Source organism: Hemitrygon akajei, chromosome 23, assembly GCF_048418815.1.
Source record: "Hemitrygon akajei chromosome 23, sHemAka1.3, whole genome shotgun sequence".
Classification (NCBI taxonomy): Eukaryota; Metazoa; Chordata; class Chondrichthyes; order Myliobatiformes; family Dasyatidae; genus Hemitrygon; species Hemitrygon akajei.
In genome coordinates, this window is record NC_133146.1 from 39,082,174 (window position 1) to 39,101,504 (window position 19,331).

Consider the following 19,331-nt stretch of genomic DNA (forward strand, 5'->3'; position numbering starts at 1 on the left):
CACTAGTGGCTGGCTGCCAACCAGTAAAGGCTCCCTTTATTCCCACTCTTTGCCTCCTACCAATTAGCCACTGCTTTGTCCACAGTATAATCTTTCCTGTGATACCATGGGCTTGTAGATTGTTAAGTAGCGTCATGTACGGCACCTTATCAAAGGCCTTCTGAAAATCCAAGTACACACATCAACTGATTCTCCTTTGTCAATCCTGCTTGTTATTTCTTCAAAGAATTCCAACAATTTGTCAGGCAATATTTCCCCTTTAGGAAACCATGCTGGCTATGGCCTATTTTATCGTGGTGACTTCTGCTCAGGGAAAAGCCCATGCCATCCATAAGATTAGCTCCAGAGTTGTTATTTCACTTGGAAGAAAACGAAGTATCTGTCATTACCTGTCTTAGAAAAATTTAATTCATTCTCGTTTAGTCGATTTCTCCCTGTTCAAACACACTAGGTGGTCTTTTCCTTCTACTCTCAGCCAGTAGGCATTACCATCTCCATTTGCTACAATCTCCTCCTTGCAAACCACAGAATGTCCAACCATACTTTTGCTCCCATTGTGGGAGCCCTTTCTTCAGTGCCTGCTTGCTCCTGCAGTTCTGGGGTACACTTGATCATTCTGGTCGTGTGTGATCCTTGGGATTAAGGAAGTTATTTAAATTGCACAAGGCTTGGAATAGTACAGTCAGCCACCCCTGTAAGATGTGAGTTAGAGCAGCCACAGCTGCCTTGAATGCCTCTTGCTGCTCTGGACCCCATTCAAAAGTTGCTTTCTTCCTAGTTACTTTATATAAGAGTTGTAACAGGACAATTAGGTGTGGTGTGTACCACTTCTAGTACCCTATTAGCCCCATGAACCTTTGGGTCTCTCGCTTTTTGATGGGGGTAGCCATTTCAGTTATCTTATTCCATACCTTATCTGGAATTACTTGATGTCCTGACACCCACTGGATACCCTGAAACTGGACCTTCTGGCTTGGCCCCTGTATTTTCTGTGGATTCACCACTCATTCTCTGTCCCTCATGTGGTTTACCAGTACTTTCAGGGCTTCAGCTACCCCCTCTGCGGTGGATCCTCTGAGCACCATGTCATTGATATAGTGGGCTTCCTGTATATCAGGTGAGAGAGTGCACGTGCTATCAGTCCATGACACGGTAGGGCAATGCACATATCCTTGAGGCAATCTGGTAAAATTGTACCGTCTACTTTCCCATGTTAAGGCAAATGAATCCTGTGACTGTGGCGACAAAGGAATGTAAAAGAATGCTTTGGCCAGGTCTTTTACAGCATACCATTTCTTGTCTCCCTGTGACTTTCTTTCCACTAAGGTCACTATATCCTGGACAACAGCAGTTAACAGGGAGATGTATCCTTGTAGTCTTATGACTCAGGTCTTGATGGGAGGTCCTCAGGACCATCAACACACCAAGTATTGGCATACTGGATATCACCATCCCAACTTTCGGAGTCCCACCCCTTTGCCATTAGTGCTCTCATTTTGATAAGATCTGGCTGCTGATCACTCAGCTTTGTCCAATGCCCTTGCCGTGCTCTGAGCAACTTACACACCGGGTGATTTGCTAGGTTTCGGCCTTGTCAGCTCATTCATGGGCCACCCTAGATTCAGCTAAAGTAAGATTTAGCTGCTCCATGATTCCAATTCTTCATTTGAGACAGACCACCTTTGCTCTGCTACCCTATACAGTCAAATAAGAGTTTTCAAAGCATACAGCTAAATCCAAGAAGCCATTCCCTTACTTGCTTCCCTGTTGGGAAACCCTCCCTTACTTAGCAGAGTGGCTACAATGCCCAGGATGTCACCATCACTGCTCCCCATCTCTGCTCTCCAGCATGTGGGAGGGTAACCCTCAGAGAGCATGCTGGCCACTGCAGCAAAACCATGGGTGTTGCCCAGTACCATAATGTCACTCTCATCTTCAGATCTGTCCTTTTTGCAAAATATAGCATCAGTTTTGCTGAACCCTGCTGGCAATGCCAATTTGTAACATAAAATTATTCCACAATTTCTTTGTGTGTTCTTTCCTGGTTCAGCTCAGGGTGTTCACATATGTATTTGCAAACAAATGGAGACAACACATGCGTTGAAGGCCACAAGAAAGCACTTTATTACAACTAGCATAAATACAAAAGGAAACAAATGTCCAAAGTAGTAGCCACACAGAAATCAAAATGATACTTATCATTCACTAAACAAGCTGACCGCTTCTATATCTGAGGAGTGAACTCATCTGGCATTCTCACACAACCTGTTTTCTCTCTTTCTCTAACTGACTCTCTCAATATACTGTTCCCTATCTTAGTACCAGACACCAGTCATGACCTAGCCTAAGCCGATGCATCCTGAGCATCTCTTCCCCCCACCATCCTTGCACAAATTAAGTTCCCACTTTATACCCTTTAAGATCCTTTCAAAGCAAAACATAATTATCACCGTAGTATTTTTTCAACCCTCATTGGTACCAGCTGCATCTCCTTATCACTTACGACCTTTGGAGCGTTCAGAATAATTTAGGAAAACAGATATAAGGTCTGTAAGGAGGAAAATGCCATTCATTATTTCATCTCAGGGAGGTGCACTTGTATACATCTCCAGTTCATGACACCATTCCTAACTGACATCATTTCATCTTAGAACTTCCATTTTCGGTTCTGACATACACCAAGGAAGAATCACAATGAACTCTTTCCTTACCTCATGGCATCTTTGTGGCTGGACCAGGACAGGCTATTAGTGATGTTCACTCTTAGGAACTTGGAGTTAAACCCTCTCAACCTCATCACCATTGTTATAGACAGGAGCATTGTCAACATCCCTCTTCCTGAAGTCAATGCCAACTCTTTTGGTTTGCTGACATTGAGTGAAAGCTTGTTATTATGACATCATGTCACTAAGCTCTATCTCCTTCCTTTACTCTGAATTATCATTACTTGTGTTGTGACCCTGTGCAGTTGGTATCACCTGTAAACTTGTTAATGAAGTTTGAGCTGAATCTAGTCTTGTAGCCATGAGTGTACAAAGAGTAGAGCTAAGGATACATCCTTGTGGAGGTCCAGCATTGGGAATAATCATGGCAAAGGTGTTGGCTGCCTATCCTTACTGATTGCTGTGGGTCAGGAAGTTGAAGATCTAGTTGCAGAGGGAGGCATTGACTCTCAGGATCTGGGATCTGGTGATAACTTTGTCTGGAATTATAGTATTGAAGGTGGAGTTGTAGTCAATAAAGAGTAGTCTGGCCTGGGAATCAGTGTGCCTTAATTTGAGGGAGCATTTGACTGTCATGGAGATGAGAACACATGATGAGGTTAAGGGCTAATGGCACATAGTTTTCCTGGGGTCAGCCTTGAACAGATGATGTGGGCTTATTATGCCTTTTGGCTATGGGTGATCCCAAGAAGCTTCAGTTAATGGCTCTCAGATCAAAGGATCGGTGGACTGCACTGAACAGTAGACAATAGACAATAGGTGCAGAAGTAGACCAATCGGCCCTTCGAGCCTGCACCGCCATTCTGAGATCATGGCTGATCATCTACTATCAATACCCGGTTCCTGCCTTGTCCCCATATCCCTTGATTCCCCTATCCATAAGATACCTATCTAGCTCCTTCTTGAAAGCATCCAGGGAATTGGCCTCCACTGCCTTCTGAGGCAGTGCATTCCACACCCCCACAACTCTCTGGGAGAAGAAGTTTTTCCTTAACTCTATCCTAAATGACCTACCCCTTATTCTCAAACCATGCCCTCTGGTACTGGACTCTCCCAGCATCTGGAACATATTTCCTGCCTCTATCTTGTCCAATTCCTTAATAATCTTATATGTTGCAATCAGATCCCCTCTCAATCTCCTTAATTCCAGCGTGTACAAGCCCAGTCTCTCTAACCTCTCTGCATAAGACAGTCCGGACATCCCAGGAATTAACCTTGTGAATCTACACTGAACTTCCTCTACAGCCAGGATGTCCTTCCTTAACCCTGGAGACCAAAACTGTACACAATACTCCAGGTGTGGTCTCACCAGGGCCCTGTACAAATGCAAAAGGATTTCCTTGCTCTTGTACTCAATTCCCTTTGTAATAAAGGCCAACATTCCATTAGCCTTCTTCACTGCCTGATGCACTTGCTCATTCACCTTCAGTGACTGATGAACAAGGACTCCTAGATCTCTTTGTATTTCTCCCTTACCTAACTCTACACCGTTCAGATAATAATCTGCCTTCCTGTTCTTACTCCCAAAGTGAATAACCTCACACTTATTCACATTAAACGTCATCTGCCAAGTATCTGCCCACTCACCCAGCCTATCCAAGTCACCCTGAATTCTCCTAACATCCTCATCACATGTCACACTGCCACCCAGCTTAGTATCATCAGCAAACTTGCTGATGTTATTCTCAATGCCTTCATCTAAATCGTTGATGACATTTGAGCATGACATACAAATTATTTTTCAAGATTGTGAGTTGTAACTTTTTAATCCAGTTTCTGTAAATAAGATGAAATGTTCATAATGATAATATCATCCTGTATTTGGAATATGATGGGGAAAGGAAATCTGAGTTAGGGTGAATTTTAGGTTCAGCTGGACATGAACACTTCAAAGCGCTTTTAGTAGCTTCTTTGTGTGTTAAAATATCAGGCACAAATTTTTAGGCCACTAAGAAATTGTGAAAAATGTAAATTGTTTCTTCCATATTCATATTGACATTTCTGGGGTGTTAAAAACAGTTGTCGAATCTACCGTCTTCTAAGCGTCCCCTTTTATTGTTCAACTGTGTTGGACCACACCAACTTGATTCCATCATATTAATTTATGCAGTAGTAACCAGGGATTCATTTACAAAGGCTTTCTTTCTCCTCCTTCTGCTTTAAATGCTTTTTAGTGTGATCTGAGGTCCTTGCCTCAGCATTAGTTTGCTTATACACATTGGCATCATCCAGCTCAATGTCACCACCAATTTCTTGATCCCTCGCCCGCTGTCCATAAATTATCAGACTGCTTTTCAACTGCCACAAGTCACAGCATTCATTCCCCTCACAAACCTGTTATTTAGCTACTGTTCCTATTCAACTGGACCAATAGACAGTAGGTGCAGGAGTAGGCCATTCGGCCCTTCTAGCCAGCACCGCCATTCACTGTGATCATGGCTGATCATACACAATCAGTACCCCGTTCCTGCCCTCTCCCCATATCCCTTGACCCCGCTATCTATAAGAGCTCTATCTAACTCTCTCTTGAATGCATCCAGAGACTTGGCCTCCACTGCCTTCTGGGGCACAGCATTCCACATATCCACCACTCTCTGGGTGAAAAAGTTTTTCCACATCTCTGTTCTAAATGGCCTACCCCTTATTCTTAAACTGTGGCCTCTAGTTCTGGACTCACCCATCAGCGGGAACATGCTTCCTGCCTCCAGTGTGTCCAATCCCTTAATAATCTTATATGTTGCAATCAGATCCCCTCTCGTCCTTCTAAATTCCAGTGTATACAAGCCCAGTCGCTCCAATCTTTCAACATATGACAGTCCCGAAATTCTGGGAATTAACCTTGTGAACCTACGCTGCACTCCCTCAATAGCAAGAATGTCCTTCCTCAAATTTGGAGACCAAAACTGCACACAATACTCCAGGTGGGGTCTCACCAGGGCCCTGTACAGCTGCAAAAGGACCTCTTTACTCCTATACTCAATTCCTCTTGTTACAAAAGCCAGCATGCCATTAGCTTTCTTCACTGCCTGCTGTACCTGCATGCTTGCTTTCATTGACTGATGTACAAGAACACCTAGATCTCGTTGTAGTTCCCCTTTTTCTAACTTGACTCCATTTAGATAGTAATCTGCCTTCCTGTTCTTGCCACCAAAGTGGATAAACTCACATTTATCCACATTAAACTGCATCTGCCATACATTTGCCCACTCATCCAACCTGTCCAAGTCACCCTGCATTCTCATAACATCCTCCTGACATTTCACACTGCCACCCAGCTTTGTGTCATCAGCAAATTTGCTAATGTTACTTTTAATCCCTTCATCTAAATCATTAATGTATGTACCCCACTGGTCACAGCTTGCCATTCCGAAAGGGACCCGTTAATCACTACTCTTTGTTTCCTGTCAGCCAGCCAATTTTCAATCCATGTTAGTACTCTGTCCCCAATACCATGTGCCCTAATTTTGCCCACTAATCTCCTATGTGGGACTTTATCAAAAGCTTTCTGGAAGTCCAGGTACACTACATCCACTGGCTCTCCCTTGTCCATTTTCATAGTTACATCCTCAAAAAACTCCAGAAGATTAGTCAAGCATGATCTTCCCTTCATAAATCCATGCTGACTCGGACTGATCCTTCTACTGCTATCCAAATGTGTCGTAATTTCCTCTTTTATAATTGACTCCAGCATCTTTCCCACCACTGACATCAGGCTAACCAGTCTATAATTCCCTGTTTTTTCTCTCCCTCCTTTCTTGAAAAGTTTTGCATTTTCCATCTTGATGTCATTTCTGGGCTAGAGGAGGCTTGAACTAGACATTTATATCATCACTAACACTGTACTCCATATGCATATCACTACCCAACTTTCTCCTTACTTCAGCCCCACAACCAGTGAACCCTTTGTATCTGAATATCCCAATGCCTTGTTCTTTCCTCACTAAATATGAGCTCACAGAGAACACCTCTGCCAGTTTAAACTTGCACCACGTTCTTTCCATCCAGCACCTCAATCGTTGCTTTCCTGTATCGGCTCCCAGTTAAGTCTTGACTTTAAAATTCTCACCATTTTAGGACTCAGTACTCCCTCTAGCTGTAATCTATCCAGCCCTTTAATTTGCTGAGATAGCTGCACTTTCCAATTCTGCTGCATGAAATGTCCCCAGGTTTAATCAGCTGGCCTTTGGTAGTATTGCATTCTGTATGAAGTTCCTCATTAAACCCCATACCTCTTTACACCCGTTAATATCTATATTGACTTTTCTGTCTAAATATGGCCCAGAATAGTAACTCTCTATGATCGGGCTGGTTTTCTATATTAAAAGTACAATATAATTGCATGCAGTTGCCCATTTATTAACATTTGCAACTTTGTGCTTAACACAATTTATATCCCACTTAATGTGAACAGTCTGCTTTGTGTAGCTATTTTACTCATTTCATCCCAGCTATTAATATATAATGATGAATAAAAGTTCCAGTAGGAATCACCCTCATCACAATTAGTATCCATATTTTTTCTTATATCCCAACTTTGACTCAACCAATTAGCAACCTATGTCACAAGAAAACCTTGGACTGTGTAATTATCTTGAGATCCCATTTTGGCAATACCGTAAACAATCCCTATTTCATGGTGGTTAATTCAAAAAAACTCAAATTATCTGCAAGTCAATTACAATGATGCATTTGACCAATCCTCAGACATCTATCCCTGAAATTAATTTTCAGTAATTTCCATATGTGATGTTATAATAGTCTGCAAATTCTCCTTTTTCCTTCACTACTCCTCCAAGAGAACCACAAATTTGTCATGGTTTGGAGGCTTGCGTGCCCAAAGACCGAGAGAGCTGTGTTGGCTGGAGTCAGGGCTTTTGCTCTTGCTAGAGTCATCCTTGCCAAACAAGTCAAAGGGTAGAGGCCAGACTAAGAGCAGTCCACCAGTCCTCCAGGTTTGGGAGTTCAGCTCAAGGTTAACAACCCTGACTGATAAAACAAAATTGTTACGGAAACAGCAATGAAAAATCCTTCTACATCTGAGAGGAACAATATCCCTGGGTCTCCACTGAGGACTTGCATGAGTGACAGCAGCGAAAACCAAGAGGATGCTGCTGACATGATGAAGGAAGCCCTGAACACCACAAGAGATGGAGGACTTTCATTGCTGCCCCAAGTGCCAATGGTGTAATGAGCGGTAGCTAAGTTTCACTACTACTTCTTCGTACTTCTAAATAATGAAGTCATAATGTAATGTAATAATGAAAAAGATTTTGAAGATTATCACTAGTGCATCTCCAATTTACTGAACCCTTGCTTGAGGTAAAAGCCATCACAGATGACACCGAAGTTATGGCCTTTCACATAATGGAAAGTCACCCTTGCTGAATTCAATCACAACCTAAAAAAAATTGAGATTACAGAATAAAATTTGCACTCACACAACTTGTGGAAAGTAAGTAGATATATAAACTCAAAGTTTATTAGTTTTTAACACATGTTCTTCATGCAGTGCAACTGATGTGGCTTTGTGTTACAAAAATAATCACAAGACCAGCCACTTTCTAGGAACATAATCCACATCCCCACCCCACCCTCAAACCCTGTACCATGGGGGAAATTGCGTGTACAAACCTAACATTTTGCTTTCCCTCAGTCCATGTTATTAACTCCATTACTGTTTTTAAAACTTGTTTTAAAAGCATAACTTCCTCGTTATGTTTTTTTTTGCTTCTTTGTACATTTGATAATATAGTTATACACACAAAATGCTAAAGGAACTGAGCAGGCCCAGCAGAATCTATGGAAAAGAGTAAACAGTCAACATTTCGGACCAAGACCCTTCATCAGGATTTTTCAAATTGTTTATTTCTGAAATATATAATTTTTAATGTGTAACACAATAGAAGACTGGATTTATGTGCAGTTTAAATCATTATTAATTCAAGGTCCTGAGTACTCATAGTAACCATATTACGTATGTTTAATTGTACTCCCTCTCATTTTGTCATCAAAATAGATATGAAATGCTAAAATACTCGTAATCAGAAGAAACAGAACATGTTTTGCCACTATGTTGTGACAGCATTACCAGTAGGCTTTTATTAAAGATTATATTTCAGTTGTAAATTTATTTTGATCATTTCCATTTTTAAATGTTGCCTCAAATTTTCAGTAGCTACACGGGTTTTCGTATATGCAAACCTAAAAATCAAGTGCAGTTAAAATAACTTAATAAAATCAACTGGTTCCAAAGGATGTGATGCTAACAAAAAAGCTGACATTCTTTAATGGATAATTATACTAATGTAAACAAGGTGATATTAAGATGGTAGTTTATTAATCGTTGACTGTAAAAGAGTTGATTTTTCCTTAAAAATAATAGGTAGTTATTTTTATTGAGTTTGTTGAACTAGTAGTCAAAAGGATATGCCAGTGCTCATTGTTCAACAATTTGTAATATATGTGTTTGTAAAAGTTATTAAAATATTTCACATGTTCTGGATTTTCCTCCACGTTTGCTTTCCTCGTTTCCTTTCCCATCGCCTCCTACTCCTCCATTTGCTGCTGCAGAAATATGAGAGAAATTTGACTTGTTTATGTTGATCTGATACCTAAAAAGTTCAAAGTAAAACTTAATTCATAGCATTAATAATATAATCTGATTAGATTTTTTTCTATAGAACTCTGGGCCAGATGATCTTGCCTAAACTTGTCACCCACCAACTGACATTGCAGAGAAGCAGATGAGCTAATGACCTGTCCCGGACAGGGATCTACTGCAAGTAACTAACCAACTTGGGCAGCATGTCCTGAGCTCTGAATTGCTTGACAGCTCATTGGTAGTCAAGGGTATTACAAGTTTTTGAATGTCTTGGATATTCGATATCTAAAAGCCAATCAAATAGATTTAAATGTTTTTAATGTTTTAAAAGTTCAATTTAATGTATAACAATAAAACACCAACAAATACTTTTCTCCTTCATTGGTAAATCCAACAGTATGTCCAGTAACAGAACAAATAATCAGACAATAATAATCCAGCATGTGTCAGGCCTCCTCCTTTGCTCGTATATGAGTGAGACGTGCTGATAGACAGCAGCTCCCAATCAATCTGCCTATATTGGGCATTAATCCTAATCTTCAAAAAAATATTTAATCCTTGCTGCATTTTTGGCAGATTGTGACAGGTTGTGTTAAGACTAAATCATAGGAACAGAATTAGACCATTTGGCCCATGAAGTCTGCTCAACCATTTGCTCCTGGCTGATTTATTATCCCTGCATTTTCTCCATAACCTTTGACAATCTTTGTTTTGTCACAAAGAATAAAACACATTTTAATACAGCATTTCAGCTACTAACGTGAAATTCAAAGGGAGTCTCCTTTTTGTTCTGCTAGATAAAATAATGATTCAAAAAAATTACAAAATTAAAAGCTGCTCAACCTTTTTTGGCTGCCATTTCTTCTTGTTCCTTTTGTTCTTCAAGCAGCTTCATTTTTGCTTCATACTCATCGGCCAGCGATTTCCATTCAACTCTGTTGTTTTGAAGACCATCATACATGGGTTTTATTTCTTTGTGGAATCTTGAAAATTCCTGGATCAGGCAATTAAATGTCAGTTTTGTGATGTATATGTAGTACTAATGTTTTTAAAAAAGAATCTAAATTGAATTTAAAGTGAAATAAATTAATTTAGTAGAATTCAGACCAGATAAATATAAAATGAATATTTTACCTACTTTATACACAAAGGTACACACGAAGTCGATGAAACCAACTTGTAGTTTAGGGAGTTCGTCTCTTTTATTTCTGTCCATCATGGGCTGATTAAACAAGAATCATCAGCAACAATTAAGCTAGTGTGTGTATTTCATTTATAATCCTACTCTGAGCATCCTCAAAAATCTTATTGATTAAACACTTGTTAAATTCAGAAGATCTGTCCACTATCACTAAGTATCCATGAAAACAAGTTGTAGATTTGAAATGATGTTAAGTCAGCATTAATTTACGTCTTGTGAACTTACGATTGGTTGCTGCTGTAAAACTGTCCGTTCTAGATCACCTTGCTCCCAGAACTCATTGGCAACCATCAGTGCAACCTGGAGCACAAAATACAGAGGAAGAAAATAAAAGTGAAAATGGTGTACTACAGATAGAAATGCAGAAAGGACTCTGATACAGTCTTACTCCCTCACAACAAACAGTTGGCCTATTATGGTACTCATTCATTAACATTTTCAGAAAATTTCAGTCCAAACTTCACAGAAAATTCTCAGTTTCTCTTTTTCCATGTGTTACAAGCTAAAAGAGTGTTTCTTTCAAACCCCAACACATAAAATTATACTTTCAAATGTTGAAAAACACAGATGCACGTTACAGCCAACTAAAATGCAATGACTTTTGCTTACGCCACCATCTTAAAACAAAATTACAAAGGTTTGAATACATATCTCTATAGAGAATATATTTTTTAAATTGCCAGGTCCCCATTTTTAATATATTTTTTAAATTGCCAGGTCCCCATTTTTAATACATTTCTAAATTGCTAAGATTGTTCCTGGAATAAATTCAAAACATTACAAAGTTCATGTTTCACCATTAATTTGCATTCATACTACCCATTTAATCAAATAGTAAAACAGGATAACTAGTAAAACAAATAGTAAAAATAGCAATTTGTTATAAAGTACTAATTTAAATTGTTAACAATGTTAGATTTCTAGTCTTTCAGAATTTCATTGCAGTTGATTGGAAATTCAGATTGGTGCATAATATTGATGGCAGCATGGTTGAGATCAACAAGTTTACTACCTTGCTTTGTACTTCCCAGGGCTTTGTTATAGCAGACAAGTCACATCCTGTCATCATCATTGCCCTGCAAAGGTACAAGTACTTATTTGGTCATTACTGTCAAAATATTAAGGTACCCTTTCCAAAAAATATTTGCCAACAAGGGAAAAAAAGGTACATACATGACAATTTCTTTCTTGGTTGGGTCAGACGAAATAAACTTTATGGCTTCTTCCTCATTTTCCATTTGTTCGACATTGTCTACAATCTTTTGAAACATTGTCCTTTTCCTGTAAAACATTTCAAAAAATGCAATGGTGCATTTTCCATTTATACAGTTATTAATGGCTTATTGTTTTACTCTGTGGGTAAATACTATATTGTGTCAGTTTTCATCACCTCTAAAAAGAAAGAATCAAATGGAATTTAAAGAGCTTGCCTTTTTGATCGTAAGACATGGGAGCAGAATTGGGTCATTCAGCCCATCAAGTCTGCTCCACCATTTCGTCATGGCTGCTTTATTAACCCTCTCAACCCTATTCTCCTGCTTTCTCCCTGTAACCTTTGACACTGTAACTAATCTAGAGCTTATCAATCTCTGCTTTAAATATACCTAATTACTTGGCCTCCACAGCTGTCTGTGGCAATGAATTCCACAGATTCACCACCTCCTCATCTGTTCTAAAGTGACACCCTTGAGTAGGTGTTACCTTTGGTCCTAGACTCCCCCAATATAGGAAACATCCTTTCCCTGTCCACTCTTATCTCAGCCTTTCCATATTCAATAAGTTGTAGTCACAACATACTCAGTGCTGAATTATCTGGGTTTGCAGGTAGTACTGCCAACAGTACCCAAGTACTCTGTAAAATGAACACAAGCAAGATCTCAGGTAGAAGATGAACAGGTGTGAAATGCCAAGCAAGACCAATTCAGGACTCTCCCAGCTGAATATTCAGTGTTTGTGCCCAGACCTGAAAAGCAGCTGCCCATCTCATATACCTTATGTGTTACACAGCAAGAATCATTCAGTCTCATCAATAAATTTCAAGTGGGAAGGTGTAGGGAACACTGATTTCCCAAATGTCTTTTCATAATCTCTATTCCTTTTATTTTTTGTTAATGTTCTTTTAAATACAATAGCTAGCCCAAATTCAATTTCACCTTCATTATGTAGTTTATTTCCTGCTCTTTCTAAGGACCAGAAACTAGCATGGTGTCCTACCTTAAGGAATGGGGCTTAGAAAATCCCAATTTTTTTTTAAATATTCTATTTTCTTCCCTTTCTTTTATTAGTGTTTTGTGCAGTTGTATATGGTACATTTAATATAGTTAAACATTCAAGTAAGAGATTTCAGTTTCAATGAGGACATTCCATTCCATTAATAATGTGCAGCTGCTAATAAAGTGAGGAAGAGTACTATTTCTAAAGAACAGACAAATTCCTTTATAAGGTCAGCAAATTGATCAGAAAAGAAAATCTTTTATTGCCCTGCTTCCTCTTACCAATCCTTTTCCTTCATTTTGAAGTAAACAGTCTATTCCTTCTGTTGCCATGCATTTCCAGATTTTAGTTTGAAAATGGATGTTTTCATTCATTCCTTCTCAATTGTAATTTTTTTTAAGTGAAAATCTGGGAATTCACTGGTCAGTCTATAAAGAAAATCAAATGATGACATACTGTTCTTGAACCATTTGGTTCTTGAATCAACTGGCACAGCCCTAATCACTTGAGCTTGATCACTTTGACCACTTTGATCACCTTACACTAAAATGAACTTCGACTTTTTTTTGTTCTAATTGTCTTCTTTCTTAGTAAAATTATGCTAATTTATGTTTTTCCTGTGAATGCTGCTTATGATATGTGTGCCTATGGTGGTGTTACATTAAGTTTTTAATTGCACCTGTGCATTCCTGCCCTTGGCATTAAGCTCGATTTTGACTCTGACCATTTGTAAGTCTTCATAGCACACTGCAAGAACAGTATAACTTTTCTCAAGAGTATATTTATATTTTGATTATAATGTCTCACCATTCTATTTATGTTTAATTTCTTCACTACTATCTCCTGCCTTAACAGTGATGAGTCTACTACTGCTGGTTGCTTTCTGCATTTCCTTTTGTTAATTCCATTCAATTTATCCTGCAAAATATTTCCACTGATCACTAATGTACTGTAAGCAATAGTCGTCCATTTATTGGAATGCCTTTATAAATCCATTTGCTTCCTTTACCTGCACACACTTCCATCACTAAGGAAACTTGTTTCTCTCCTCCATCTTGGAAACCCACAAACTTATCTTCAACACCTTCACATTCAATCATTATAATGCTTTTTTAAAAATATTTAGATGTCAACTCTGTCAGAATCTGTATTTTGTTTTCCTTAAGGTATCATTCATTGTTAGATGTTTTAATCCATATCATCACCAGTAATGTCAAAATGTGTACCTTTTTCAGCAGGAGGCAGTACCAAGAAAGATAATGTAAAATAAACACGTACTTGAAATACAAGGCCAAGTCAGTCGCGATTATAGCAACTTCCATTAAATGTATGACTGTTTCATGCTGACGTTGGTTTAGGTTTTGAAAAATGTTTATACTCTGTCCATTGAAGAGAAAATAAAGAAAAATCAGTAACATCAAAAATGTGTATCCTATGACTGTTTAAAATAGTTAATTTTATACTGATATACAAGGAGCTATTTGACAGACTGACCTCATCCTGAAGTAGTGTTTTACTGTACTCAAGGTGATGTCTTTCCAAAATAGAGGATCCATGCAGCCTTGCTAGAGGTGCTTGTGATCTGTAATGGAGCAATATTATAATACACGGTCAAACTTCATGGTATTCCTCAGGGTGGTTTTGCCCTCGAGCAGGGTTACCTAGACATCTCCCCATCAGCTTCAATGCGCTGTTTGGCATGGCAGTGGTTTAAAGAGTCATGACTCTGACCTTAATTGATAAGAATGTCCATAAATATATCATTTTTGTGTATGTCATCCACATGTTTATACAATTAAATGCAGAAGTCAGTAAGTTACTGCCTGGGTTGATTTTCTTCTCTATGTGCTTTGCTATGCATTTTCCCAGAAAAATCACCTATAGAATGGATGATGTTGCAATATTGAAATCAGAAAACTTAGGGCTGATATTTAGTTGTTCTTTCTATTACCCACAAGGCCACTCAGTCTGGGTCATTTATGGATGGGCAATAAATCCCAGCCATTGCCAGTGAAGACACATCCTAGGAATGAATATAATAGTTACTCTGGGAATTGCCACTGTATTCACTGTAGCAGTTCATGAATGAGCCCCACCACTACATACTCCAGGAAAATGGAAATAGTCAATAATCATGAATCCAACCAGGCACCGCCACATCTGGAAAATGAATTTTCAAGGACTATTAAAAATTATCTTCACTTACTTCATCTGGTACAAGTTATTGGTGCCACGGTGATCAATATCATGACAGAAAGCTGCAGTAACCATGGCGAAGGCTTCTAGATCTGAATAATATTTCTTTATTTTACCTGTCTACAAAGGAATGTGGAAGTTTTAGAAATACAATAAAGACCAATTCAAAGTTCTTTCTGAGTACTTTGGTGTTGGAATTATCAAGCACAAATTCATTTGAAGGATTGCATCTTACCATTAGAAGTGTAAACATGGTCTGTCCTACGTTAAATCCATGGCGCCAGTTATGGTAGGTAATATCACGATAACCTTTCCTGATTGTATACATCCATCGGGTCAATACCTGAAGCAGAACATAGTATCTTTATAATATAGGTGTTAGGTAATGTAAAAAGGCATTTTCATACAAACCCATATTTGGCAGTAATTTAGATAATATTTCTAAATTGAGAAATAAGATGGTTAAGATTGTCACTGCACTATGATTGCGCTTTCCCCAAAGTAATTGAGCACACATTTTCTCTTATTAGAAAGGAAATTTAAGTCAAATTATACAAGATAAGACAAAAATGCAATGGCCATTCCAATCATCCATTTCTCAATAACATCCAAATATACAAATGAGAATACAAAGTTACTTTCACAACAATGTCTCTAGATTCTTGGAGCCTAATATCGTCGAATGAACTCTGCTATCTACATTCATTGGCCCAATGTGACAATGAATTCAGGACCTGGTGGTGAGATAATTAAGGCGATGCACAATAACTCTAAAGCCACTAATCAATTTATCCAGTACTTGTGGGAGCCAAAACAATACAATACTTAACTAAAGAAATGCCTATAGGCCCCAAGACTACTGCAGAACACATTTGTTTCCTCTTCTGGCCCCAACACTGCTTGCAATACTTGCAAAACGTAGTGGATTTGGCCCAGTACATTACACTTAAAATCGTCCCAACCGTTGAACACACCTACATGAAATGCTGTCGTAGAAAAGCAACATCCATCATCAGAGATCCCCACCACCCAGGTCATGCTCTCTTTTCACTGCTGCGATCAGGGAGAAGGTAATGGAGCCTCAGGACTTGCACTACCAGTTTCAAGAACAGTTACTACCCATCAACCATCATGCTCCTGAATAAAAAGGGATAGCTACACTCAACTTCACTTGCCCATCACTTAAGTGGTCCCACAACCAATGATCTCACTTTCAAGGACTCTTTATCTCTTTTCTCATTAATCATTGCTATTTATTTATATTTGCATATGCACAGTTTATTGTCTCCTGCACTCTTGCTGATCTGTCATTGACCCTGTTATAGTTACTAGTCTGTAGATTTGCAGTGAATATGCCCGCAAGAAAATGAATCTCAGGGTTGTCTGTGGTGACACATGTACTTTGATAATAAAATGTACTTTGAACTTTGTCACAGTCTGGTGGTGAAGCCCCTCCATAGGTTGTGTTCACTCCTAATTATACTTCTTGGGAAAGAGATACCTTACCCCTTGCACAAGCAAGTTCTCCTTCCCCACAAGTTGCCACCACAACTGTGCCCCAGAAGAGTTCAGCGAGACAAGTGAGTCCTGTGGTACAATAAATTTAGCATAGCATGTCTTGCCGAAGGGTCTCGGCCCAAAATGTCGACTGTACTTTTTTCCGTAGATGCTGCCTGGCCTGCTGAGTTCCTCCAGCATTTTGTGTGTGATGCTTAACCGTGTTCCTCAATTAGTGTTTTGAAATGTTTCAGTGAGCTCAGCTACCCATCACTCAAATTAGCATAGCAGTTGAGTCAAGCTAGTACAGGGACCTTCAACCCAAGATATCAGGGCTCCAGAATCCAAATTAAAAGAAAACAGCGAAAAAGCTGCTTAGCAATATTTTTTTGGAAAGTAATTAGTTGAATACAAAAAGGTACAACAGAACATGACTTAAAAAGACTCACATCTGCTGGTATTTTGAATTTTTCAACGGCCTTTATTTCAAAGAAACACTGAATTCCATACTTGATTAGATCAAACTCTGAAACAGGTAAGTCACTGAAGTGAAATTCATAGAGTTCAATTTTGCACGGATCAGGCAGTTCTTCTTTCTATCAATGAGATTCAAGTTATAATAACATGATTAAACAAAATGGCAAGTAATTCCCAATTCCCGAATACCACCCAACAATGTAAAAAGAAACAACAAATGTAATTTACCAAGATGGTAATCATTTCTTTTTGTTCACAGTCTGCAGTGCCCTTGTCCAGCTTCTCTTTTGTTTTCTGCAAAAAGATAAATTGCTTGGTAGAACTGAAAATGTTTGGATTTATTTTCATTGTTTTAATCATTAATGAATCAGAAGTTTATATTCCTATACCTACCAAAATGGTCTGCAGTTCTTTCTCAGTGCACTTTGAATGGTACATTAACATTTCTGCAGCAATATCTTTCCTGCTCTCCAGTTTATTCATCTTGTCATAAGTATCAGTGTTCAGGAGTGACCATCCCAGGAACTGTGTCAAGGTCTGGAGCAACCAAGTAGCTGGAGTTAGTAAAGATAATCTATACCAAAAGCGTTCTTAATAGAAATTAGCCTAGAATTTCTTGTGGAGAAGTTATAGAGTCATAAAGCACTACAGCATGGAAACAGGCCATTCTGCCCATGTAGTGAATGCTGTTCTGTTATTCTGCCCAGTTCCATTGGCCTATACCTGGACCATAGCCCCACATACTCCTGCCATCCAAATACTTATCCAAACTTCTCTAAATGTTGAAATCAAACCCAGAGCCAGTCCTTCTGCTGGGAGCTCATCTATATTCTCACCACTCTGAGTGAAGATAGATAGATAGATAGATAGATACTTTATTCATCCCCATGGGGAAATTCAACTTTTTTCCAATGTCCCATACACTTGTTGTAGCAAAACTAATTACATACAATACTTAACTCAGTAAAAAAAATATGATATGCATCTAAATCACTATCTCAAAAAGCATTAATAATAGCTTTTAAAAAGTTCTTAAGTCCTGGCGGTAGAATTGTAAAGCCTAATGGCATTGGGGAGTATTGACCTCTTCATCCTGTCTGAGGAGCATTGCATCGATAGTAACCTGTCGCTGAAACTGCTTCTCTGTCTCTGGATGGTGCTATGTAGAGGATGTTCAGAGTTATCCATAATTGACCGTAGCCTACTCAGCGCCCTTCGCTCAGCTACCGGAAGAAGCTCCCGTTAAACATTTTCACCTTTCACCTTTAAACCATGACTTCTAGTTCTAGTTTCACCCAACCTCAGTGGAAAAGGCCTGCTTGCATACCACTGAAAATTTTGTGTATGTCTATCAAAACTCCCCTCATTCTTCTATGCTCCAGGGAATAAAGTCCTAACCTATTCAACTTCTCCTATAACTAAGATCCTCAAGTCCTAGCAACATCCTTGTAAATTTTCTCTGTACTCTTTCATACTCATTGATATCTTCCCTTTTGATAGGTGACCTGAACTGTACTAATTACTCCAAATTTAATCTTACTAATGTCTATACAACTTCAAAATATGTAACATCAACTCCTGTGTTCAGTTCTTTGATTTATGAAAGCCAGTGTGCCAAAAGATCTGTTTCTTGTGCATCTACCTGCAACGCCGCTTTCAAGGAATTTTGGATCTATATTCCCAGATCCCTCTGTTCTACTGTACTCCTCAGTGCCCTACCACTCACTGTGTAAATCCTACCCTGATTTGTTCTACCAAAGTGTAAAACCTTCCACTTGTTTGCATTAAATTCCATCTGCCATTTTTCAGCCCATTTTTCCAGCTGGTTAATCAGCGATCTACAAGCAAATTTGATACAGAGTTCAAACCTGTACAAAAACATTATTTGCCACCGTTGTTAAAATATATTAGAAGAAAAGGAAATAGCAGTGCTAGACAGTAAAAACTCATTCAATCGAATTGTTCTCAAAATCAATTAGTTTTGGTAGATGAATCTGAAATATGATTTGATAAGATTTTTATTTTGAACTTGTGCCCGTTCTGGACCAGCATACATGAAGGGAATTTCTATTTGCCGGTGCTTTACATGGGCTACGGAGCTACAAAGGAAAATGAACCAGGGTAAACGTTGTGAAAAATGGAGTTTCGGGATTAGCAGGAGAGTGGGTAGAAGTTACTTTACCATTTTCTCTTCAGTCTTCAGGATCAGAAGTTATATGACTATATGTTTATTTATTTCTATGAGCACAAATTTATGGGAATTCTGGTTAGATTCTGATACTTCAGTGATTTCCTTTATCATGGACATTTCTAAATGCCCTTTTAAATGTGAAGTTTTATATCAGTTTCTATATGTAGTGTGGAGGTGGTTAATATTCAATACTTGCAGGATATAATTAGACAGACTACACTGGTGGAAGAT

General features: G+C 38.7%; 1 protein-coding gene across 2 annotated transcripts in view; it reads right to left on the reverse strand.

Moving 5' to 3' along the window:
• Positions 1 to 8,187: 8,187 nt before the first annotated feature.
• The window catches only part of pde6c (phosphodiesterase 6C, cGMP-specific, cone, alpha prime), a 36,278-nt gene continuing 25,134 nt past the window's right edge, over positions 8,188 to 19,331 (reverse strand). The window contains exons 10-22 of one of the 2 annotated variants that reach the window (XM_073027466.1): positions 17,303 to 17,446; positions 17,138 to 17,203; positions 16,882 to 17,028; positions 15,171 to 15,278; positions 14,946 to 15,055; positions 14,234 to 14,321; positions 14,018 to 14,118; positions 11,699 to 11,806; positions 11,538 to 11,601; positions 10,751 to 10,825; positions 10,463 to 10,546; positions 10,168 to 10,318; positions 8,188 to 9,284 (exon numbers count right to left, since the gene is read on the reverse strand). In XM_073027466.1, coding sequence (XP_072883567.1) covers positions 9,202 to 9,284; positions 10,168 to 10,318; positions 10,463 to 10,546; positions 10,751 to 10,825; positions 11,538 to 11,601; positions 11,699 to 11,806; positions 14,018 to 14,118; positions 14,234 to 14,321; positions 14,946 to 15,055; positions 15,171 to 15,278; positions 16,882 to 17,028; positions 17,138 to 17,203; positions 17,303 to 17,446 — 1,329 coding nt within the window. In that variant the 3' untranslated portion in view covers positions 8,188 to 9,201. Of the gene's footprint in view, positions 9,288 to 10,167; positions 10,319 to 10,462; positions 10,547 to 10,750; positions 10,826 to 11,537; positions 11,602 to 11,698; positions 11,807 to 14,017; positions 14,119 to 14,233; positions 14,322 to 14,945; positions 15,056 to 15,170; positions 15,279 to 16,881; positions 17,029 to 17,137; positions 17,204 to 17,302; positions 17,447 to 19,331 lie in introns of both variants that reach the window. The other variant, XM_073027465.1, reaches the window with a different exon arrangement.